Here is a 26,978-nt window from a genome sequence, read left to right as displayed (position 1 = left end):
CAGGATTGATTGGCTTAATTGGTTTGATTGTGATAATACCCCTAAGGTTGAACAACATCCTCTTGTTAACCAGCTCATGTCTTCATTAGAAAGGCACTGAGGATTTGGTGCCTTTGAATTTCTGTGGCTGGAATGAGACTCATCTGTGCCCGTAAGTAGGCCTATCCAATTATAATGTTCCTCAATTTGTATTTATCCAGTGTAGCTGTGCATTCAGAGATAATTCATTAGAAGTTACTCAAGGTCGGGCTGTATCCTCCAAGCAGCGTATTCTTTTAATTAAATGCTCTCTTGCCCTGGGTTAATGTAACTCATGTGTTTTATCACAGCCCCTTGATAAATGTGATTCATTACGGGTGAGCAGGTCGAATGCAAAAATGCATCAATAAAGCTTCCGCTCATCTGGGATCATCTAAGCCAAGCTGTCAGAAGGGAAGTATATCTTCTCTGGCCTGTGTGGCACCTGCTGTAGATAAAGATACACATGGTTTGCAGATACAAGGAAGAAAATGAGTGAGATTTCCAAAGGGAAAGATGAGGTATGAAAGAACATGAGAAAGACAAGGCTGTCTGATTAAAGATAAACCTTCAGGTTCTTTTGTTTAATATTCAGCACTGCTATAATTCATGACAGCTCATATTTGGTAGGCACTTCCTCATCGTAAAAATCTAGATGGTAATTTTCCACCTGTCTGCTCTGATTCACCATGACCAGTCTGAGGAAGAAATGCCTGAATAAAACGGAGAATAAAAGCCACGCTGCACTCGGACTTCCACAATCTCGTATTACTGGCAGAGACTCATGTGACGCCGAGCCGAAGGTTATTTGATATGCTCCCTTAGTGTTTCGTTTTTGCCATCAGCAGCACCTTCACAACAGTCTGTTCTGAAGCTTTTAATGTTTGCCTTTGTAGGTGCACTCAAGGCAACCACATTTATTTAGGAAGGCTTGGCATATGTAAACATAGAGCCAGAAGGGATTTCGACATCTTGCGTTGCAAAAAATTTGAAGCATGTATTGTAGAGCTTCGGTCTACCCAGAGTTCAGCAAATGGTTTGCTCAGTCCACTAAGCACATATAACGTAATGTCTGTCATACACAATGCTTCACTTCAGATGGCTTGTTTGAGGAAAGCGCAAGGGACTGAATGACATCACGATGCGTAACAAGACTCCTCCCATTAGAAGAGCTAGCATTTGATTGTGTGACACCAGCTGTGTCTATCCATGTCGTTCTCTTGGAGATGGACGGTTGGTAGGTGTAGCTGCTGTTTTGTAGAGGGCTTGATGACAGTGGTTGCATCAAACCAAGCAGTTCTTGGTTTAAATTCTATAGTAATAATGATTTTTTTTATCATAAAATTATATCTTTAAACATAAGCTTCATTTTCTGCATTTCATATAGTATACTACCATTCAATTGTTTGGGGTTGGTAAGATTTTTTTTATTTTTAAGTGTTTTAGAAATAAGTATTTTATTCTCACCAAGGCTACATTTAATCAAACATTCATAGAAAGTTATTTGAAATGTAATTTTTTCAACATTATAAAAGTGTTTACTGTCACTTTTGGTTAATTTAAGACATCCTTGCTCAATTAAAGTGTTAGGCTAATTTCTTTGGAATTTTTTTATTTAATTTTTTCATTCGTGAGATTGACATTTTTGCTGCACATTTCTATAATTGCGTTTTTTGCTACTGTAAAATTATATTACTGGCAGAGGCTTTCCATGCACAGCACACAGATCCGAATAATCTTTTAATGAAATTCATTGATTTTCATTAGTTGTTGCAACACTGCAAATCATTCCAAAAAAAAGGAACTTCTTGTTATACTTGGTACTTATTGTTGTTGTATTTTTGCAAAATGATCAGTTTTTTTTGTATTCAACCTTTCTTATGTTCATTTTGTGTGTTTTTGGGCCTTTCGGTTCATAGTAATATGATGATGTTTTTCTTTTTTTTTTTTGTTCAGGGTGGGGTTGTACAATTTTGGTTCTTTGTTTGGGTCGCCAAATGATTATACAATCAAGCAAATATATAGCCTAGAAGCAAAACCAGTTGAGAACCACAAACTGATGTTCCTTCATTTAATAGGCTAGTGTTCTATTATTTCTAATGTGAGTACCAGCCACTTCCTGTCAGAAATGATGGTCTGTTCTCACTCTTTGTATCAAAATGACGTGTTTCAGCCTGATGGTCATTATGGTGTGTCTTGTTGATGTAGAGCTTCTGTGCTTTTTGCCCTCTAAATGACTGATACCAGTCACAGTCACACTTCATTGCTTAGCAATGCTGTGCAAACTGCCAAAAGAGAGAAGAGAAAGAATGAAAGGCTGAAGAAAATCAGACTTCCCTTAGTGTGTTTCATGCACTTTGCAGCATTCCAGACCCTAAGGATATTAGGCAACTTTGAAAGCCTCATTTGATTTGTTGATCGAGGATGGCTAAATGGGGTCAGCCACTGTGGGCTCCTCAGAGTCTGACTGACCGAAGTCAACTGTGGGAAGCAATACGAGTTTTACCATGCTAATGCACAGCTACAGTACCACAACTGAAAAAGCTCTAAGGTTACTGCATAAAAGATTTTAGATGGCTATCACTTAGTCCGAGATAAGACCTATTGATGTGGCGCCTTTGCATAAATAGACGTCTGCAATCTTTGCATCATTAAGATGTTAAAGGTGTATAGGGCGAGCATATTTGTAGTTCAGTTTGCTTTCAACGTTAGATATCTATTTGTGTTCATATTTTAAATGCATTGTGAGTCTTGTTTTGTGTATGTGCATCTCCGTGAAATGTCTTTCCAGGATGAGCCATCTCATCTATTTTGCACAAGACCTTTAGTCTGGTGTTTCCACTCAGTCTGTTACTATCTTATCAGGGCTTTGCAGCAAACGGCTTTTGAAAACCGCTCAGCTGGACTGGACACGTACAGTGAGGCAGGTGAATCTGAGCTCTTGACATCCTTTTCCCATGCCACCCTAAAGAGCCCACCAGAGACGAGCCACAAACAATAGGTCATCAGTTCTACTCAAGAGTCCTCATTTGTCCTCTTAGTTTTCAATTGTGAAGTACGATCTGCACAAACGGTGAAATAAAAATGTTTAAGGGATAGTTCACCCAGTAATTAAAATTCTGTCAGCATAGAGTGCTGCAATGATGATGTATTTTTGTTGGCCAACCCAGAAGTTTGCATCACTCTGGTTCCCTCGACAAAAACCCAATTGGATTTTTCTAGAGATGGCCAATACCGATCCCATTTGCAATCATTCAAGCTTTATGAAAGTGATATGTAAGCTCTCTGTTGACTGTCACTGTTAACCCCTTACACTCTGAATGCATTTTTAATGATTTCATGTTACAACTTGTTAAAAAAAGGTATCAAGTGCATGATCTCATTTGTTAGAAAACCTTTGATCACTTTGATTTTTATCATGTTTGGAGGTTCTTATGTTACAACACTGCTTGACAAAGTGATGCAATATATTTATTTTTGTTATTATTCATGATTGACATGATATTAGAAAGTATACATGACATGATCATAAAATCTAGTTTGGGCTTGTTCACAAACATGTCAACTGCATCTGGGCTAGAATTTTGTGCTGATCTCAAAGCAATCAAAAGTAATGGTCCCGGTTGATGATCTTCCAGTGCTGTTTCAGCTGTGCACTCCTAATGGTGTACGGTAAATCAAGACCTTTCAATCGGAGCGATCAAACCAATCCAATCCGCACTCCAGCTGTAAAACAGTGTTCTATTGGTCTCTACACATCATATACCCACCATACCAGAGATCCAGTTTCCATTGGTTGAACTTTCAAATGACCGAGAATAAATGCTGTATGGAGACAGAACATGTAAAGTTTAGTTCAATTACGGTTATAACTTATTTTTCATCTTGCTTTTATCCACTATTAGTACAAGCCTGTTGTAGCGGATCGCGTCCGAATGATGGCCAAAAATGTACTGATGAGTTTTATGAAGTTTATTGTACATCACACAAAAGATGAAGTATTAGTTTTACTCCAGAAAATCACCGTAAGAGCTGAATAAACACAGTATAAGAAGTGAGCATTAAAGTCTTATCCATAACTCTCTCTCCCTTTCATTATCATCAACATACACAGCGAATTAAACAGAAACACTCGCTATAATTAACAGTAAACATATATATACACCTTTTCAGGGCGTGCTTAATAAACTGGTAAACTTCATATCCGTAAAACGACTCAGATGAACTGTAATAAAATGCGTGCTCTCCCTTCCATTTCTGCCGTGATCAGTAACGTTAAGCCTATCGCTGAGGAGACTGTAAGCTGGATCTCACGTTCATAGCTATGTTCATTCTTACATCTTATAACAAAACACCTCAATCGCTTAGGAGACATTCTTATCTACAGCTGCTCCGGCGTTGAAACAATGGCGGACTGTGTTTAGCTCACTCAGGGCGGGTCTTCGCTAAAACTGCAGCGTCCATCAACGGTCTTGGGAGGGGCTTGTGTAAATCTACGTCACATTGCCCCAAATCTGAGAACGGCTTGTTCTGAGACAGTGCTTATGATTTATGAGGATTTAAAAAAACAAACACTGGGTGGATTTTTATCATTATAGGGTGGTTGTGTACACACACTGCCAACATACATTTATGTTCAAACACCATGTAAAATTGAATTTTGCATAATAGGTGGCCAAACCTCTGTTTTTAGGTTTTGGCCTGCATAAATACATCATCCTGCTGCACGGTATTTACTAACTTTCATATTGTTCCAAGCCTTCATGAACAACCAAAAGAAAAAGATAATTTGAAGAATATTGGGGTCCAAACAACATTGGAACCAATTTACTTTCATTGTATGGACAAAAACACTAGCCTGGGACACACCAAGCTGATGTCAAAGAACTAGCGGTGACGAAAGCTGACAGTGTTGTCGCCTCTCGTCGGCTGCGTCTGGGCCATAAAGCTGGTCTTGAACACACCAAAAGGACTTAAGGCGACTGTCAACTAGCATGTGTGTTCTGTGCCTGCATGTAAGTGAATATATTGTCTATAACAGCAGTAGTCTATTTTCGTCATTCAAAAAGTGAAACCGAAACTAGGACTGCAGATATACAAGGCAGCGCTTGCTTACCATTTTGAATATCAATCGTGCTGATCACTTTCCTTATTCCAGTCGGCTCATGTTATTATGAAAAATATTCATGCATTCGATTGCTCAGGTAAGATGATGTAAAATTATAACAGCCTTCTGTCTGTACCATCTTGACTTCTTTGCTCGCTTTCATCACTTTAACTATTATTCTCGTGCACTGACTCTATCGCCAAGCTGAACAACCAATCAGAGTTCTCTCTCACTGATGCCCCAATGGCGATTCTGTAATTGGCAGAATTGGCCCCCAAAAAACAACGCCGTCCGACTAGAGCCAATGGTGTGGAACACACTGGAAAAACTATGCCAACCGACGTTCAAAAACTGCCCGAAATTGTCCAAAGGCCGATCGTCGGCTTGGTGTGTCCCAGCCTTAAGACTTGGTTTAAGATATCTAAATTTTGTTCCATAGAAGAAAGAAAGTAATACAGGTTTGAACGATATGAGGGTGAGGAAATGATGACAGAAGTTTCATTGTTCATGTCCTCTCCTCTGTAATCAGATGATGTTCACTTTTAATGATCTTCTCCATGTGTTTTGGATTCAAATCTCTTAGATTTCCCACTTTTTTTCCAAAAGTAAAGTTGCATGCAGGCTGTTGTTGATGCGAAATCCTTTGTGGGCCTGCTGTACTGAGGACGAGATGGAAAGGTTTTTTTTTTTTTTTTTTTTTCAGCGGGGGTGATGTCTGGAGGTGGCAGGATTTCCCCTCCTTAAGAGCCAAAGCAAGAGCGCTAACCTATGTGTGGGTTAAAAATACACACTCCTCTGTTTCTGGGGGGTCTGTTCTTGTTGAGTGAAAAATAAATGCATGTAAGAATTCGTCCATGTCTGTGTGTTTACTGTACTAATGGGATGTTGCTAGCAACTAGTGCTGGGCTTCACATCAAATATTCTTAATATATTTACTGCAGTGTTTTGATGCTAATAACATTTAGCAACATCATGAATATCATGAACCTTTTATTAAAATACATGTTCATGTAACATGTAACAATTATTAAATAGCATTATTCCTTGTCCTAAGAAAGCATGTCTTGATTATTTTGAACTAGGTTTTTACCGTTTAACTTCTTGTTAATTTTGAATCGTTTTTTTATTTTTATTATTATATAAATGTATAGATTAATAATAATAATAGTAATATTACTATTGGCTACATCCCTTAGATCATGTTCTTGTTCTCCTAAATTCAGGGCCGTGTTTTTTTAGTTATTATATTTTTATAAATATTTTGAGTTGGCTTTTATTTGTAGCCTATATTTTTAGTTTTCCTGATACTTTTTTTTGTTACATTTTTAGCCATTTCATTTTGTCCTTTTGTCTTTTTTATTTTATTTTAAATGTATTTGTATTTCGGTTTTAATTTTAGTTAGTGTTTATTTATTTCCAATTAATAATTGTATTGCTTCAATTTAAACTTATTTCAGTTTATTGCCAAGGTAACATTTCTAATTTTCATGTATTATTTTTCCAGCTTCATTCCAATTAACAGAAATGTTTTAATAGTTTTAGTTGACGATAATAACCCTGCTTCAGGCTTTCATGATGTGATTCATGATCTTTGCGTTATCTTTATCATCAGTGACCTTCAAAGGTTACAGTGCATTCTAACCGCTGATATAACTTTCATGCGTTGTGGGTGTGTGTGTCTTTTTTGATTTGGTCTTGTGTCCCCCCGCCCCCCTCCATGATACTTTTTTGACAGATTTGTAGGGCCTAATTCTTGAGAGGTGCTATTTTTAGTATGGGGTGTGCGTGCATGCCCTGTCCCTCCTGGTTTCCTCCTGCACTAAATAGTATAGAGCTAAAAAAAAACAAAAAGAAATCACTGACAATGTGGCGGTAGGTGTAGCTGGAGGTCTTGTGTCATTACTTCCTGTGGTCAGATGTAGACAATGTGTACTTTGCTGCAAAGGTTGGTGTTTTTTTTTTTAGGTGATGCCAGGGTGAGTGGAGATTTGAGAGAGGGAGGAAGCTTTGAGCAATGTCAAACCAACAAATGTTATCAGTCCGGCATTAGCACTTCTTTTAAGCAGTCGTAATGGTCTACATATATTTGCTTTGTGGAATAATTACTGAAACATGGAAAGGAAATGTGACCTTTGCACTTTTTCAGATCAGATTGTGAAGTAAGATAATGGCGTTTTTCTGAATCTCACGCTCGCAGTGGTGGAGAGGGATACTGGTGTTTAATGATTGCTTTCATGCGCTGCCTCCAGGCACTGAGCTTGTTTGATGGCTGTAACAGGGTGCTAATTGCTACTGTCCAGACTGGACTATCACATGGAGTCTGAATTCTAATCCAGGCTGGAATTGGCTTCACCAACTTTTTTTTTACCATCATAAATAGTATAACAATAGAAGTTCATGGATGTTGCTATTTCGCTCACCTGCGTTAAATGCTCTGCCTACTAGACAAAAAAGATGTTTATGGATAACCTGCATCACCCAGATAAATAATGTGAAGTTCAAGAGCACAAATGCAGTGAAGCACATCTGCCATTTATTAGATCTTCGTTTATATCATGTTTGAATTCCATCTCACTTGATGGTTTAACTGAAGACCACACTTTCTTTAATGTGAGTTTCTTTTATGAGTGGTAGCCTAGATTAGAGTAGATTTAGGTTGACCAATGTATTTTTTTAATGGCTGATACTGATATTAGAGGGGAGAGTGGCCAGTAAAATCAGTATAATAGATAATAATGATATGTACAACCAGTCAAAGTTAAAAAACTTTATTTAACCTAATTTGGTTTGTTTGAATGAGTAGGTATCCAAACTTTTTTGACTATGTACATCATATAATGTCAACCATGTAAACACAATTTTTGCTAGAATTCACTTATAAATATTTTAAAATAGAAAATGCTCATCCATGTTAAAGGCAGTTAATTGTATATTTTGAACCCAATGCACTTCTCTTAATTGGCCATGCTGGCACAATTATCCACTGGTTCCTGATTTCATAGATGTACGCCTAAATATCAAATTAAAATGGTAGGCTTTTAATCGTCATAATCTACAGAAGTGTCAGTAATCCACATGGGTTAATCTCAGTAGAGATTGTGGACTTTAATATTCACAGCTTTGACCTTTTGTACTAAATCCGTTGCTCTGGAAATGGACTGCCCAATCCCAAAATCTGGCATATGACAGATTCCTGCTGACAAACTGTATGTTTCTTCTTAATGTCACACAAGGACATATTTACATCATAAGCTAGTTTTTCCTGTGGCTTGGTTATTTAAAAGTATAGGAATTAAAAACCTGTTTGTAATGTTCCTGATTATATAATATTGAAATATACTGACCACCGTATTTAGATGTTCTTTGTTCTTCAGAACACTAAAGTTGATATTTTGAAGAATGTTGGCAACCAAACAGTTTTGGTTACCATTGACTTCTTAAAAACCTTGTCGCATTGAAAACCCTAGTTATCAGCATTGAAAGGATCAGACTTGGAAGGAATTTTTTCTTTAAATGTCTCATTGGTTCATTGGTCGCTCTTGAGTTCATTGGGCTCTTGTTCAGACGTGGGTGTGCTGATGTTGCGCCGACATGCTGTTGACCGCCAATATGTTACAAAAAAGATTGGTTTTCAACCTCTTCATGTAATCAAGATCAAAATGACATTCATTGTATTCATGTCTCCTTTTGTACAAATACCTTAATTTCTCTTATTCAGTGACAACATTTCTGTTCTTTGCCAGTTTCACTTTGCTATTGTTTTTAAAACAGATATTTTCATCGCTTCCTTGAATGTATTCTTGTTACTAATCCATGTGACAAACATTTTATTGACTTGACACTGACGAACCAGATTCTCTGAAGTCAGGGTATTTTTTTGTTGTTGTTCTTCTTCTGATTTTACTTTCATGAAACAGTTGGTGTTCAGGCCAACCACAGATTGGGGCCCTTGGATGGGCAGCACATGCGCTGATTGGATAGTGAGGCAAAGTGTTTCTACGCACACATATCTGACATCTATTTCCTCCCAGAAACCCTAGCAGCAACCCAGAATCCAGGAAGTGGTGGCTCACCAGTGGACGTCATGCTGCTCGCTGAGAAAGACGAGAGACATTTGCTCAGCATGTTTCTTCAAGGCGATCTCAGGGACATTGTTATTCGCTATGTCAGGCATCAAATTTAGAGTATTACGTTCGGATAACTTGGTTAGATCCAGCCTAGCTCATCGAGATGAGACTATGATGTAATAGGGAGTGTTTGAAACTGACTGAAATTGATTTTTGGCTTCCTGCTTCGTGATATTGTTAAGCTTTTTTAGCTTTTCTCTCCTCATTTACCATGAGTTTATCACGGAATGCCACACCGGAGGAACAAACCGGGTCAAACAGGAACCCATCACGCTGTTCGTCTGGCAGGGAGAGTGCTCGTCGCTGGCGTCTCCTCAACAGGCCTTGGCTAAAGCATCGTTCAAATTCAGCCCCCGAGGAGCCCTTGGACATGCACAACAGAAGGATCCTGGCTGGATGGGACATGCGCACGCAGAGCTTGACATGGTCCAGAAGCAGCAGCAGTATGGCTCCGTCCAATTCCCCCATCTCCAGGGTCCACAGTCTCCCGGACCCTCAGAGGGTCACCAGCCGTGGAGTCCTCCTGGAGCATGCTAATCTTCAGAGGGACTGGTTATCTCGCAGCTCAGCCCCTTATTTAAGATCTACATCTGAACCGGGGAATGAAATTCGTACTGAGACTCCACCGCTCAGACGGGTGCCAAGCTCTCATGCGTTTTCAGGGATTCTGCTGTCCATGTCAAGACGAATTAGCCGAATTTTAAATACCTCTCCTGAGCCGGCTGTCGGTCAACTTTCAGATGACGGTAGGAACTTTGATTAATGTTTGAAGGCACATCAGGGAGGCAACCACATTTACACTAGTTTATGTTTGAAAACTGGAGTATTTCTTTTTACTTAGTAGTTTTGATATTATACGCCATATAAATGTTCTCACTTGATGGTTTAACTGAAGGACTACTGTCTTAAAGGGATAGTTTAACAAAATATTTAAATTCTGTCATCGTTTATTCACCCTCATGTCTTTCCAAACTGTATGACATTCTTTGTTCTGCAGAACTCAAAATATCCTATTCTGAAGAATTTTGGCAACCAAACAGTTTTGGTTTATTTTATGAACAATAAAAACACTTCTCATTTTCAAAAATACATTTCTCAGTTTCTTCTTTAATGTTCCACAGAAGAAAGTAAGTCATGCAGGTTTGGAACGACTTGAGTGTGAGGAAATGATGGCAGAAATTTAGTTTTTAAGTGAACTGTCCCTTTGAAGTGCAGCCTCCACGTATATATATATTTTTTTAAATTTGGTTCAGTCATTGGACTTGTTGAGCACTGATTTGTTTCAGATATGTGGCAAGTACTGTAAGTGATAGTTTGACTAACTTCAGAATGATAAAGCCCAATGAGACGTTCAGGGGTTTAAGCCAGTCATATTGAGTCGTCCCATGCATCAGTGAAGGTGAAATTACACACACTTTTTGAGTAACATGTTTCATCTTTAAATAGAGAGATGTAAGCTATTGAGCTTTCTTGTATTTTCCCAGTGTAGATGTTACTTGTTTATAAGCATGTGGTGCTTGAGTCCAATCTCATTGTGTACCAGAAAACACACAAAAATGGAAGCTCAAGCTGTAAATATGGTGGCAATAGCTTTAGACCTTTAGAAACATCTTTAAGATTTCCATATCATCCTCTCTTTAGTTCTTTAAAGACATACTCGTTTGTTTTGTTTTTGACCATATAAGAAAGGGCCATAATATATCAAACCCACAGATTTGAATACTCATGAATTCAGTTTGAGATTTAAAGGGATAGTTCTCCCAAAAATGAAAATTTTGTCATTTACATACTCATACTATTCCAAACCTACAAGACTTGTTCACGTTTGAAATACAAATTAATATAAACCTGAGAAATTGTTATCCCTCCACCAAAGCTTTTGAAGGTTCTTCAGAATTTCGTAAAATATAAGAATGCAGCGATTTAATCCAAGTATTTGGAAGAAACATAGTCGCTTTGTATGAAATCACTCAGGTTTCATTTAAAATATCTTTATTTGTATTTTGAAGATTAACAAAATGGGTTTGGAATGACATGATGAATAAATGATGACAACATTTTCATTTTTGGGGGAACTAACCCTTTAATGTTGCTTGATACCAAGATTATGGCTTTGATGGTCAACAATGATGGCCCCCCATGCTATCCATTTTCCAAACAGTGTTTTTGTCTTATCCTGAATCACTACGGTACACCTATGAGAAGTGTTTATATTTTAGACTGGTTCGGGCCTTACCACTGCGGAGTAGCCCAGTCCCTGCGTGACTCGTCACAGAAACAGAGAGTTATGGACTGCAGCTTTAAACACCTTTTCCTCTTTTAGATTCACTTCCCATTTTCCAACTAATCGTTCAAAATTTCCCATCACCATTAACATATTATTTCTAATTAGCTAGCATCCAAAGGCAAATGCATAAATTTGGTACAGAGCTGAACCGAGCAAAAACGTTCCCTTTGAGCTCAGAGCTCCGCATTGGCTCTGATAAAGTAATTATTGCTTTCGGCTCCTGTGATTCAGATCCATGGGTTTGCATGGAGTTTGTGTCAACAAACCTCGGGGTCTCAGCAGGAGTTTGACCCCCTCCTAAGTCCAGCCATTCCAACTTTTTCCTCCATTCCCATAGAAATGTAGGAAGCAGCTCACTCACCTCCTTTTGTATGCTAATACATGTTCCTGCAAAGATACAAAGACCGTGGGCTCACCACCTTTTAGCCTTATTACCCTATGAAAGGCTATGGCAGAGGTGGTCCGCAGAAATCATGAGAAAGGACCCTGTGGAATTGATTTGGAGTGGAAGAGAAATAACTCTACCTTCAATAAAACCAGTTTTTGTGTTAAAGTGGAATGTGAAAAGTACTTTTTTAGGTCTTTCTGACACATTGGTAAGCACAGTTTCTCTATTTAGGTCTTCTCGTCATGGGCTGGTTTCTCCAGGAATGCCCCAGCAGCCTGACAGAAACACAGTGGGTGGTGAGAGCAGATAGTCTTAGACCTGCAGCTGAAAATGGAGCGCTGCTGAATTTGCGGTGCCAATGTCGTTCTGTCGTGCAGATATTCCCCTAAGAGTTGGCCCACAAACCTTTGTCGTTCTGTGTCTTAAGAATGAGAGCGAGCAGGAACAGTAAAGACACTTAATCCTTTAGAGTGGAAAATGCTGCCAATGAAGAATCAACTGGCTTAAAGGGTAACTCTCGCCAAAATGCAACCTAGAGTCTTTTTGTTAAACTACCCAAGGCAAACTTTCATTTAAAAGCATAATTAGAATGGGAACACCACTTTAAAGTTTGACCGTATTTTCGTTTTCGGTTAAATTGCCTTTTGAAGGGGAGTGCTTGGGGCACTTCTATGATAGCATCAAAAATCGCTATTTTTAAAACACTAAGAAGACTCGACACAACATGAAACTTGGCTCGAAGAAAAAAGTATTATGTAAAAAAAAAAACTTTCATGTCAAAAGCGATTAATCGATTCGACGGCACTATTTTTTTTTTTTACATATCCATGCCTTAAGCGAGAAAGAACCGGATAAAAAAATTTGACTTTAGGTTGCAAAATAGCCTTTTATTTTTGTTAAATGTTATAGCACAAATAATAATAATCATCATCTAGACAATTATTATTATTCTGATTGTTGAGGTTGTTTAAGCATTTATAATGCATATGTTTTGTGATCTAATTTATTTTTGTAATAAGAATTTTGATAAAACAATATCACAGCATAAAATAATAGTAGTCAATTTCTAGGCTTGAAGCAAATGCACAGGAGGTGAGTTTATGTAGGAGTGGGGGATATAAGGAGAGAGATGCAAATGTTCCAGTCATGCTGACGGCAACCTATTTAAATATGTAACAATGTCTCTCAGTGGCGGAGTGTCGTACTTGCGAGGTGAACAAAAGCGTGTGCGCTCGGTGCCCTGCCTCATGCACTGCCTCTCTGTAACAATGGAGGACAGGAATACCAGCACTGCTAATTATTTAACATGACAGATGTCGGACTGTGAGAAATGCATGACCTCCACGTGCGACATTAACGTTTGAAGAGTGCAAAAAAACACGTAGCCGTGACAAATGTGCTAATTGCGCACAAATTTAAAGAAGTGAAATTGATTTTCTTCACCACTGTTTTAAAAAAAAATACATTCCAGTACTTGCAAAGTCCAGTTTGATAAATGTCAAATTAAACACAGGCTGAATTGCACAATAACGCAAGTGATTCCAGTTCAAATGAAGTCAAAATATTATTAATAATTACATTCAATTCATGGGGTCTAGTGTCCTAACAGTGCCTGTAACTCATCCCTCAACAGTATGCATATATTTAGAGGGGCTCAGCTGGGCAGAGAGGATGTTTTGTAGGCGTAGTGTCTGGGTAGTGTGGTGTTTGAGTTTCTACAGGGAGTCACAACTGACTGAACAAATCCAGCCTTTCAGATTTAAGGAGGAAGATGTTTGAGCGTGCAGATTAAAGGGCAGAGGGACGATGGCGTGTCGTCTCCGAGCTGCTTCGCTAGAGTTGCACGATGGTAAAAGGGTTGTGACGCTGATGATGTGAATTATGAATGACACGAAGCACTCTCTTGTCACTGTTATGGCACAAACCCACAAGCTCCATTCTGCTATTCGGAAGCATTTTGTGCAATTTTGCTTTAGGGAAATGACCCGGAAGGGCACCTTTTATATTTCTAAATGAATTTAAGGGGCATTTAAAGAGAAAGTGAATCCATTTAACAGCAGGTGTTCTTTGGGTGAGTTTGACTCTAGCATGGCCTAGATTCCATAATTCAATAATAATATAATATAAATGGGGATGCGCCAGTAGTATTTTAAATTTAAATTCTATTTTAAATATTGAATTCTGGCAGATAGATACTGTAGTGGCCAATATAACATTTTATTGTTATAATAAAATTATAAGAATAAAAATCAAATCAATAGCTTTAAATACTACAAGTGAATTTTGCCATCATTATTATAATGTACAGTATGGAAATTAATATTCATTCTGAGATTTTCTAAATATTACATTTAACAGGGTTATTAAATTATAAGTGTTTAAACATTGACTTTAAGTGAGTGCTAAATGCTGGCAAAGGTGATCTAAATGTAAAAATTAGGGAAATTAGCATGTACAATTAAATATCCATATATGTTCAAATAAAAACAGATACTGTGGATGTGTATATATATTAAAAAATTTAAAAAGCTGTGCCATTTTACAAAGATGGTATGTGTTTATGTGTGATACGGTATGAACGTAGAGCGAAACTCTCAAGTGTTCAGCAAGTGAAAATATATCTATGCTAAACTTATACTTGGCCTCTAACACACACTGGCGAGTAAAATCTAAGAATTTATTACCCAATGGCTAATGATAGACATCATTTAGTCGCCCAGAGTGAAGATTTAGTCATATGCGAGTGGGTGGCGTGTCTGCCCTCGTATGTCCTGAGGTCATCGTGGGTAAGAGGAGAGCACTGCCCCACCTCGCCCCACAGTCAACAGCTGTCCCTCCCAGGCCGGACAAGTCCCTGTTAGATTACTGATTAACCGGTCCTAGCACATTACATCCTGCTTAACCAACTGTGTCAAAACAAAGTTGCAACTTCCCCTAAGCATCCCCACTTTGTTCCTCCAGCTGGAAGCTCCACAAACGCATCCTCACAGAGCTGCAATCATAGCCCAATCTGTTAATTGCAGTCATTTCCTCTCTCTGTAGACCCAACTCCCCCTTCTCCCCAGACACCAATTAAAGCTGCTAATTTGAAGGGCTTATGAATTGCCATCCCAGAGTGAGATGGCTATGGATGGATCTGTATGGGCGTACGCTGAATTTGCGAAGATCTGTATTAATTTAATTCCTTCACTTTGCCATGCTTTTCATAAACAATCTGCAGTACCATGGCACTTTTTGTACTTGTTTTTTGTTGTTGTTGTTGACAAATGCCATATCAAAACTCACTGATGTGAAATTTAACCCATGTTTATTGAACTAAATAATAATTAAACTAAATTATTCACTTGTTAATAATTGTGTTAATATAATGCATATATATCAAATCAGCATAGAATGATTTCGGAAGAATCATGTGACACTGAAGATGTGTGTAGAAAATTCAGCTTTGTCATCACAGAATAAATTACATTTTAAATTGTATTAAAATAGAAAAGGATTTTTACTGTATTTTTGATTAAATAATGCAGCCTTTACCACTCACTCAATATATTTTAAAGTACAAAGTATTACCATCTGATACCCTTACAGTGCCATGTGATATGATTGCCGTATGAATATGAGCGGAAGTGCTTGACAGAAACACTATTTTATTTCTCTTAGTGCTGCCGTTAGTCTGTGGTAACAGTGGTAAAACATTTGCTCTCTCACGGTTTCATGTAGGCTATTTATATAACACGAGAGGAGTAGTCATTCAGGGGTATACGACAGCCAGTTTCTGTACCACACCTTCTCGTTCTTTTCTCTCTCCATCCGTTACATACACACTGTACCATGTGCTGACTCTAATGTTCTTCCACATGAATTGTCAACCTGCTGTGGCCACACCCCTCCCTCTGTGCTGATGCATTGTTATTGGACAGGCTGTTTGTGTTTAAGGGTTGTTGCGGAGACCAGGTGGTTGAGCACTGTGTTGGCTCATGAGAGGGCAGAAGGGTGACGCTCCACAGCCTCCGCGGCTGAGCGACACAAAGCATCTTCTGTTCTCCTTCGTGATCTGTTTGTGTGTCAGGGTGTGCACACACCTGGCAAGCACTGTGGGAATTTGGCATTAGGACGTATATGAAACTAATGAAAGTCCAACGTAATGAAAAGACTCATTTGGGTGAAAGATCTCTGCATAATCGGCCAATTCATGTTTCTAAACTGTGCAATAGTCTGGATGTTTTTGAATCTCTGCTTAATAGGGATGTAATTTGATTTATTTATCTTATATTGAATGTGGGGTTGGGAATCAGGAGCACTATTATACAGAACAATACAGTTTCATTTGAAAGAAGAAAAAAAACAGGATGAATGATTTTCTATTGATCGACATTGGTATAAGCTTGCAATTGCTATGAGATTGCAATCTGTCTTGAATTTGATGAAAGGGAATTAATACTGTAGAGTAAAACAAAGGCATTAAATGAACATGGTCATATCTATTGTGGGGCCAGTATAGTCCAATTAGTGGACAAATAACTCATAAGTTTATTTTTATGAATCTGTCTAAAAAGGCTTATGAGACACAGTGTAAGGCACATCCTGTCAATCCAAATGTTAAAAATGAGGAATAGAAAAACTCATGATGGAATGGCACCTTTAGAGGCCATTATGGCACATACAGCAATGTAAATCTATGTGGTGTTTGCCAGTGTTATACTGGGTGAAAAATGCATAGTAAATAACTGTACAGATTACAGAAATGTCTAACAGTGTAGTAAGGACTTGTTATAGTGCAACACAGATTTACTTTTCCTTAGTAATTGTAAAAAGACTGCACATCATTAACATCCGTATTTTAGTTCTGCAACAGCTAAAGCTTCCCTGTTGCCTCACTTTATAACACTTCTGCTTTCCTCATATCTCCACAATACTCTAAGAACCACTTTTATAGTGTGGTTTGTCATGAGAAAAAACAAGAGAAGCAATGTTTTTCCATTTGTGCTCAATCAATCAGATTCGCTTTGTAAAGTGTTTGTGAATCGCTCAACTATAGGAACCATGTTTGCTGCAAAAACCGATGGGTCCTATTTAGATTAAATTATATTTAGTCTTAAATTAATGACTATTATAAATCATACATAAAAGCATAAACCGCAGCATTAAAGGAATGTACTTTAAAATGATGTCGAACCTGATTCAGTGCATCTTAAGGTCCCATATTTAATTAAAGAGCTACAGTGGAGGTGGGGATGGGCGTATGACGATATATATCAAAACCACGGTATGAAATGTCTATCGTTAGAGATTTTGCTATATCGTGTATATCGCGGTATGTAAATATATAGCACTATTGACACTTCAGAGTGATATTATCCATGAATAGGAGAATATAAAGAGTGGGAACGTACTTGATGTTAAAAAGAGTTATAAGCGCAACATATCTTGAAAGCTGCCTCTCTCAGAAGGCGATCGCGAATTTGGTACGTGCTTGATGTTAAAAAGTGTTATTAAGCACAATAAGCAGTGAAAAAGAACTCAATGCGTTGCACGGCTGACTGACACACTGCTTAAGAAAGCCGCAGGCATGCGATCGCAAATTCAGTCCTCAATCACGTCTTATTGCACTTAAATGGTCGAATACAAGTGTTATTGTCACATGCCCATTTTGTGGAGTATTCATGTAAACACAGCCGGTTATGTCTCAAGTGAAAGTAAACAGTTGGGTGTAAACCAGATTTGTATCGGTATAATGGATCCGTGCATTTAGTCTTAAAGTGACAGCAGCCTAATAAACCTACCTGCTGCTCTGTCATTAATTTGAATCAAACAAAAGAGAAAATGACTTACTGCTTTTGACTGAATAACCTTTTTAGCTTTAATAAGAATAAATGTACACTTAATTCATTTAACTTAATCTATATTGATTCAATTCGAAATAAGAATTTGGTCATATCGCCCAGCCATAAGTGGAGGGTGAGATTTTCTAGACAAAATGACAAAGTTTGGTCTATTTGTTGTCACACTATGCCATCGTTTGACTTCAGATGACTTGGAATATAGAAGATAAGTCATATGGACCAGTTTTATTGTGCTTTTTGCCATTTTGGAGTTTGATAGCAAAGCAAACATTGCCATTTACTTTAATTTATATGCCATTAAACGGTTCTTCAGGAGTTCCCCTATTGTGTTCAACAAAAGAAAGTCAGTCATGGGTTTTCAGGGTGAGTAAATAGTGTTAAGTTTTAGTTGAACTATATTATTCCTATTAATTCTAACTAATATTATGTATTCTATTCCCACCAGTTTAAGCAATGTAACTTGCAAGGGGTCTTTGTTTGGGTGAGGAGAGTTTAGTTTCTTGACAAAGTGGTGTTTTAAAAGCAGGAGCCAGTTGAGTTTTCTCTGTGTTTGGCAGTGATTATCAGTCCCAGGCATTCCCCCGTCTGAAACCTCATCCTGGACAGGTGGTATGACCTCTCCTTCAGCTGAAGACATTCCAGGCAGGGCTGCAGGGGTTAGGATTACCCTTCATCAGACATATGTGAGGCCGGTCTGGGCCTCAGTGGGTGTCTGTGATCGTAGAGATATAGGTTGGGTCAGTGTCACACACATGTTCCTCAACTATGTTTGATCTGCGTGCCAAGTTGCTCTTGCACTCATCATGATGTGAAGAACGTGGTGTACCACATCGGATGCAACACTGGCTTGACTCATCGGTTTTACCATTTTCATACTTTCATGCACACACACAATCAATCCATTGCTTGTTAACTATTACCTCAGATGTCTCACAAACATGATAATATTACTCATATCATATCATCATTCTATATGGACGTGAAGCTTTAATTTAACAAATGCATGTTGTTCACTTCCTGCTAGTCTGTCTGAACCTTTGCTGACCTCTTGGGTAAGCGCTATTTGTGGGCTCCAGCTCCATTACAGGGTCACAAACTGGCAGCTCTTGGATCAGCTGGCAGCCACCCTGCAGTAAGTGTTTTCAAGCTGTGCTGCTGCACAAACAAACATATGGGAGCATGTATAGGACCATGTCCAGGACACCCACATGGTTACTGTCTTATTACACCCTTTCTGGATCCCAGGTGTCTCTCTACACACCACGGCCTACTGCTGTTAAAAGTATTGCCCTCATGGCTCAATGTGTATCTTGAAGGCCAAAATGATCAGCTCAGATGCCAGGGTATGATGTGCACATTTTTAATTCGCTGTAGACGTAGGGAATCGGGATGGGTCACAGTGGTTCACTAGTTAAACAGCTAAACAACTAAACTGGCACAGTATAGATTTCTTACATTCTTTTTTTTTAGGGTTGGGCAATTTTTTTTTTTATTGTTGTTGTCTCTCAAAAGTGTCTTTTATATTAACTTACTTTTAAGCACCACCACTACAGCCATACACATTTAGGGGCAGTTCACACAGAATGCGTTTTTGCATTCCAATGCAAAAAATTTCCATTGGTTTTTCTATGTAAACACGCGCTAGATGAACGTGTGTAACCATTGCACTCTTTGCGTGTCTCGCGCATGACACAGCGTTCTAAAAACACGCCGCTTAAGTTAAAAGAAGTTCACCTTTTAAAAAAACATGTCTCGAGGCAATCAAAGAAAAAACACGTTCTGTGTGAATAGCTCCTTAGACAGACTTTTTTTGGCTGTTGCACCACATCTCACGGCTTTTTTTTTTTTTTTTCGTTGCAATTTTAATATGGTGCGTCAAGTTCAAAGTCCATATTTTTCAAAACAAGTCTTGAGACAATTGCTTCTATTCCTTTTCACTCCTTCTAGCTGCTACAAAACCCTAAGCAACATCTTTGATTGGTGTTTTGGTGTGGGTAAACCCCAAACAATTCTAATTTTACAGGGCTTCCTTAACATAGATTAGTCGACTAGTCATTCAGGCAACCCATGAATAGTCATTTTGAAATCATGTAGTTTTACACATCCCCTATTCAGAGGAATGGCTTCATTTATATCTGTCATTTGTGTTTCACTGCTGTGGTGGCTCGATCTAGACTTAGGTTCTGTGGTTGCGTTTCCCTTCCAGGGAAGTGTTTGTTCTCTACATTTTTCAAGTCTTTCTTATGAAATTCTATGGCAATACATTTGTTTAGATAAGATTATACTGCCTATTTTGTATACTGCCTATACTGGTTTTTATCATCCCCTTGTCTCTTGACATTTTAACTGACCTGTCATTTCAGGGTTTGATTAGTATGTTTTCTAACTTCAGAGCTGCCGCCCCCCTCACAGAGCATGTTGGGTAACATCCTTTCCATGTACTCTGTCATTGCTTACGCTGCGCTTCGATCTAGAGAATATTTGGAGTGATTAGATGATTAGATGATGTTTGGTTGATAATGATGGACATGCTGAACTCTGCAGAAATAACATTTGTGTTAAAATGACTTTCGTTTATGTAACAGGACTTTTTGAAGGACTTGGTTAGGACAGATTTGTTTTTCACACTAGATTTCAGATGACATACACTTAACTATATTGTCCGAACACCTCAGGGAGGGGTCTTTGTATACCTCTGCTATATTTAGCCGAAGATCACAGTAATTAGGTTCCTGAGCAAGTGTTAAATGTTTTTCCTTCTCAATGGACTAGTGTCTCTTTAGTTGTTTTGCTAATGCTTCTAAAGGAATATTCTTGGTTAAATACAACTGAAGCTCCAATGACAACATTTGTGTTACGCTTTTGATTACCACAGTAGATCATTTTGCTCATTCATCTTCATCTTCATCTATGTAGAAAAGTAGCATGATTACTAAGGATTAAGGATTTTTTTCAGTAATTGAAATGACTTTTCCAGATTTAGAAATCACACTTTTAAAATTAGGCATCCTCATATATCAAGGTTTTTTAAGACATGGGAACCCTGTTTTTTCAACAACAATAAAAAAAAAGCTTTATTAGGGGTGAATTAAAATAAGAAATATCTTAATTTTTAGCTGATTTAGCTTAATTTAATGCTTGTTTTTTTTTCTTATTTTAAATGAGGCCCCCTTGGAAGTTTGCTATGCCCTCTAATGGGCCCTGGCCTCTTGGTTATAAACCACTTATTTAGGCCATAAAAGATCAAATGATGTTTTATATGCTTATATTTGTGTACTTAGAAGTTCATTGCTGTAAGTAAGTTTATTTGTTTTTAGAAACTGATGGATATGTCAAAATTATTTTCTGTTGTAATTGGCACTTTGCCCAAGATGCTGTTGATAGAGCTTACATTCAGGGTTCCCATAATTCCGGAAAACCTGGAAATATTAGGGGAGCTTTTGAAAATATGAATTCCCAGGCCTGGAAAATTCATAGAAAAGTAATCGTGTTAAAAGTCATGGAAATGAGTTTTGTTTATGGACTCTCATGAAGCTGAATCCTCAATAAGCTGCTATTCAAATCTCACGCTTTTCTTTTGCAACTTTTGGAGACTTCTGTATATTGGTATATTTATCTGTTAATTCCAATAATTGGTGCCTAAAATAAAAATGGAAATCTTCCTCAACAAAAACCTTTATTGTGATAAATGAATGTAGATTTACTTGCTCCATCATGAACGACTGGAAAAAATCATGGAAATATATTGATTAAAAAAGGGTGGGAACATTTATTTAGCTTTTCACCCAGCATGTTTGTTTATCCTGGGTTTTCTATTCAATTCAAATTCAAAAAAGCTTTATTGTCTATCCCCACAGGAGTAGAAATTTGTCTTTGGCAAGGGCTCAACAAACAATACAAAAGACAACCACAAAACAACAATTTAAGATTGTTAACCCCCCCCCCCCCCCCCCCCCCCATTTAAAATAAATGTGCAGTGTTCTAAAGCTTTCCAATAATATTGCTGCAAATTAAGTTAAATGTATATGCAATGCCTAGCTTTCCATGTGCAATCAAGACTATTTCAGTGAGATGTAAATGAGAACTCTCAGCTCTGAAAGCACTATTGAGTTCTTTCCAAAGGCGAGAATAAAGGCTTTTGAGAGGCTGTTCCATCTGCTGGTTTTGAGAAATCTCTGATCCTCAATGTTCACTGGCCTTTTACTCTCCCCAGAGAGAAGCAGTGATTTGCACATAGCTGGTATGAACAGGCGCAGGTGAAGCCCTCATCCTCACAAGAATGCAGAGGCAGTGAAACTGTACGAGATGCAATTAAAAATCCTAATAATAAATCTCCTCTGGCGCTGCGTTGACAGTCACGCCATCGTGTGGCACAGTGGATGATGCTGGCTGATGAAGTTTAAATAATGAGACCGTACACAGAGGTTAAAAGTTGTCAAGTATGCAAGTGGTGCAGAATGTACACATTTGTAATGCAAATATTGGTGTTATTGAACAGGGTTATTTTTGAATATCTCGTGCCTGGGAGGCTCAATATGCGTAGATAATTATGGAAGATAATGTGTTCCATCAGATGGAGTTGTCAACTGCTTTGCCAACAGCTTCACACGTCTCTTAATGGCATATGAGATCTCTGGAGAAGACACTTTATCTCACCCGTCCATATGTTATATGCTGCCACTGTGCCGCTGAGCGCGAGCTGTCGTCTCAAACAGACAGGCTTTAGATTGGACTGGCTCCCTCCACTCCCACACATTTCACCTCCATCTTTCCACAGCCGCCTTGAGTGGAGCGCCGTCAGTCTCCCTCGTTTGCCTTCCAGCACTTATCCAAACACCCATTAAAGCATGTCTGTTTACACAGTTGTATGCTTGTTTGCAGAGCAATAAATAGAAGAACAGTTTGTTTCGTCAATGTTGAGCTCAATCTCTCCCTACCTCTTTTGTTCATAGCTAGGGCGGGTCGATATAATTAGAGATAATACACCAAAAAATTACATTTCTGTCATCATTTAATCACCCTCATGTCATTCCTCATAAGTATGACTTTCTTTTTCCATAAAATGTCAGTGTAGGTTGTCAACTGAATCTTAATAGTGTCTCTGATTCAATGTATAATGGCAAAAACAACATTAAACGAGTTAGTATTTGATTTAGTTTTTTTTTTTTTTAAGTACCAGTTCTGTCTGATTCAAAGAATCATTTTAAAACTTTCATTTATTTATTGTTTAGTCTTTTTTCTTTAACATATTTCATTAATATGCTACCATTCAAAAGTTTGGGGTCTGTAATTTTTTTAATGCTCTTTATGGAAGTCTCTTGCGCTCACCAACTTCACCAAGGCTGCATTTATTTGATACAAAAATACAGTAAAAACAGTAATTTTTGTTTTAATATGATTTAAAATTTAATATATTCCTGTGATGGCAAAACTGTTTTCAGCATTACTTCAGTCTTCAGTGTCACATGATCTTTCAGAAATTATTCTAATATGATTTGGTGCTCAGAAAAACTTTTATTAGTATCAATGTGAACAAACTCCATCGCACACCTGCAGGTGATAGGTGCGTAGGATAACAAGACCAAATAGGTAGATCGTTTCAGCAGATAAGGACCTCCCGCACACTATCGTTACTTGCCATTAAAATGAATTTTATTAACAACGTTTCGGTCACACGACCTTCATCAGGAATATACAGCAGCCATATCACCCTGTAGCCCAAGACTGGTTGCCCACTGAAGCTAAGCAGGGCTGAGCCTGGTTAGTACCTGGATGGGAGACCTCCTGGGAAAACCAGGTTGCTGCTGGAAGAGGTGTTAGTGAGGCCAGCAGGGGGTGCTCATCCTGTGGTCTGTGTGGGTCCTAACGCCCCAGTATAGTGACGGGGACACTATACTGTCAAAAAGAGCACCGTCCTTCGGATGAGACGTTAAACCGAGGTCCTGACTCTCTGTGGTCATTAAAAATCCCAGGATGTCCTTCGTAAAAGAGTAGGGGTGTAACCCCGGCATCCTGGCCAAATTTGCCCCTTGGCCTCTGTCCATCATGGCCTCCTAATCATCCCAATATACTGATTGGCTTCATCACTCTGTCTCCTCTCCACCAGTAAGCTGGTGTGTGGTGAGCGTTCTGGCGCAATATGGCTGCCGTCGCATCATCCAGGTGGATGCTGCACATTGGTGGTGGTTGAGGAGATTCCCCCTTCTATGTAAAGCGCTTTGAGGTCTCAGAAAAAGCGCTATATAAATGTAACGAATTATTATTAAATGTTCAAATTCATCTCTTTTCAGATAAACACATGACCAAACTTTATCACCTAGGGGTATGAACGATTAAGCATTATTTAATGTAATGTTATAGTGATATTTTGTAACTGTTTTGAATGACGGGTTTTTTCTACTATGTATTCTCAATGAGTTTTAGTGGCTATGGAGCCTTGCTGATTGTTGTAACAGTTTAGAATTACAATTTGATACTGTTTGATGACGACGTGTTGAGTATGTGTTCTCGGTGATCTTGTTAACCTCCAGGGGGATTTTTGCTGATTGTTGTAACTATTTATGATGTGGTGTTAATTATGTACTCTCAATGAGCTTAATTGTTTACAGATGGAGCTCTGTTGATTGGTCATGTTTATCTGAAAAGAGATGAATTTGAACATTTGTATATTCCCGATGAAGGTCGTGTGACCGAAACGTTAATAAAATTCATTTTAATTGCAAGTAACGATAGTGTGCGGGAGTTCCTTATCTGCTGAAATTAGTATCAATGTTAAAACAGTTGTATGCTTAAAATAAATAAATAAAAATCCTAAATTCTTTATTTTTGTGGAAACTGTGATCCGAGGGGTTAATAAAGGCCTTCTAAAGCGAAGTGTTGCGTTCTTGTAAGAAAAATGTCCATATTTAAAACTTAGAGAGAGAGAGAGAGAGAACTATGAGAGATATTGACCATTTGTTTCTTCACAAAGCTCTATTCACACCAACTTGGCCTTTTTTTTTTAGGTCTCCGCTTTAGTCAGTTTGCTCTTTTTAAATCTCTCTATCAGTTCTCTGTTCGCTCAATCTCCTGATCTTACCTCATTCAAAGAGCCAGTGTTTTTTCTTTCTCCCTCCTAACATTGCTTTAGGCTGATAGCTTATGTGGAAATAGTCGTGGGCAAGACGACTGCGTTCAATAACCAAGCGGAGATGCAGCAGTCACACCCGTCCTCTTGAGACACATTGCGTCACTTTCTTCTGCGTCTGTGTGGTGTTAATTTAGTCATGCGGCCTGGGAAAAACTCAAGTACGGCCACAGTCGGCCCAGTCGCCTGATCTAGAGTGACATCAGGGCGGGCTGACCTCTGACCTTGAATCCTGACATGTTCATTCTGTCTCTCGCTCTGGTCAACCCGTACAGCAAAACTGTCAGCCAGAACTGATTGATGAAGCTTAGCGAAGGTCTAAATGATCAACTAATAGACAAGGAGGACCGTTAGGCTTTTTGTCAGTAATGTTCTCTGACAAGTGTTTCCACTCGTTGGTATGTGATATGTGACCATTCCCAAAATGCACTCTTCCTGTGTTGCTCTGAAAGGTATAGCCTAACGCATCTAATCACTCAGTTCTTGCTTTCAAAAAGCAGATGTTTGCCCCTAACAGGGTTGTTTTGTTTGCTCTGACAGATATGCAAAGAATTGAGCTTTCTGGTGTCATTTTTTCCCCATATTGAGATTGACTCCTTTAAAAGAGGTGGATTGCTAGAGCACATGAGCAACGTTGTAAGCCAGTGTAACGCTGCTCTCTACAGGCAGCAGTGTGTGGAACACTTTACACATTTGCTCACAAGGTGAAATCAAAATATACATTCTTAATATAGTCCTCTTGTCTTATTGTGCATGGTATAGCATGTTATTTCAAAGAAAAATGTCTCTGAAACAACTGAATATGGCCCAGAAATGTTGGAATTTTTCTGCCATTGTGTGGCAAATGTTTGTCCAAACAATGGAGGACAGTTTTGGAGACTGTAGTTACTTTTACAAGTTAGTTACAGAAATTGCTTACACAGTGGCATTTAATGAGTCCAATGTGACTCATTTTCTTATGAACAGCATCATTGTCTGGAGTCTATTTTTGTGATGTGAACTGGTGATTTAAATAAAGAAGAGGAGCGAGTTTGTGCCTCTCTAAGGGCCATGTCTATTTCTGCAAGATGTGAGGGAATACAAAGTCCCATTAAAAGCGTTGCTCATTCTTGAAGAGAATTTTTGTTCAAATGAAGAGGACTTGTTTTTGTGGTGATCCTTTCTTGTGGCAACCCATTCTGAGATGTCTTTTCTGTCCCCTGTGCACAGATGTGAAGGGGCCGGCCAGCCACCACTTCTCCTGCGGCCAGTCGCCATTCACGGAGCCCTGCGTTTGGGAGAGGAAGTACTGCATCCTGACCGATAGCCAGCTCATCCTGCTCAACAAGGAGGAAGAGGTGAGAGCGCTCCTTCCCTATGCTTTATCCCCTCATTCTTCTCTCTTCCTCTCCCTCCGAATGAAGAGCGAGGGACGGTTAAAGAAAGACACGCAGATGATGTTTGTGCTTTGTTGTACGTTTCCCCTTTTGAGGGTTAAATGCTTACGGATGTCATTTATTGACCTGGATGGATTTAGGTTTCCAAACGACATTTGAGTTATTTACATATTTACATCACAAAGCAAATTTAACTGACCCTCTTAAGGAAAACTAGTCCCATCCGAACTGTTGTAAAGAGACTTGTTTTGCAGTTTAATGATTAGTCCTCTTCTGTACTGAATTGCAGCGCATCACTGTCTCTGTGCAGGGCAACCGATTTCACCTTGAGGTTATTAAAGGGAATAATCAATTCACTTAATGTATTGATATAGTTTCTGATTGACAGAGTGCTTTCAGATTCAGTTTAACGGTCAGTTAATTAGTAGCAATGTTAGGGAAAAGGACTTTCTTACCCGCTGTTAGAATGTGTACCCCTGTGACCTGCACCTACTGACCTCTGACCTCTGACTTGTTCCCAGATGCCATCTGAGGTCCATGAAAGCCCCACAGCATCCTCATCAAAGGGCCGCAGCCTGAGAAGGACAGTCAGTGTGCCCTCTGAAGGACAGTTCCCAGAGTTTCCACCAGAGGGAACCTCCATGTTAGGTAAGATCCATGTGGTGCTTCTGTTAAGATGGCAAAACTGCACCGTGCACTCTTTCAG

The 26,978-nt window shown here is 38.6% G+C and overlaps 1 protein-coding gene across 4 annotated transcripts in view; it reads left to right on the top strand.

The window, feature by feature from the left end:
- rasal2 (RAS protein activator like 2) overlaps positions 1–26,978 on the top strand; it is a 76,957-nt gene that overhangs the window by 6,907 nt on the left and 43,072 nt on the right. For 2 of the 4 annotated variants that reach the window (XM_084411208.1, XM_084411207.1), the window contains exons 1-3: positions 9,170–9,998; positions 26,106–26,233; positions 26,794–26,920. In XM_084411208.1, the coding sequence (XP_084267334.1) occupies positions 9,464–9,998; positions 26,106–26,233; positions 26,794–26,920 (790 nt within the window). In that variant the 5' untranslated portion in view covers positions 9,170–9,463. Of the gene's footprint in view, positions 1–9,169; positions 9,999–26,105; positions 26,234–26,793; positions 26,921–26,978 lie in introns of those variants that run through there. The other 2 variants (XM_084411210.1, XM_084411209.1) reach the window with 1 other exon arrangement.

Source organism: Rutilus rutilus (genome assembly GCF_951802725.1).
Source record: "Rutilus rutilus genome assembly, chromosome: 6".
Taxonomy (NCBI): Eukaryota; Metazoa; Chordata; class Actinopteri; order Cypriniformes; family Leuciscidae; genus Rutilus; species Rutilus rutilus.
This window is presented reverse-complemented; position numbering and strand designations above follow the sequence as displayed.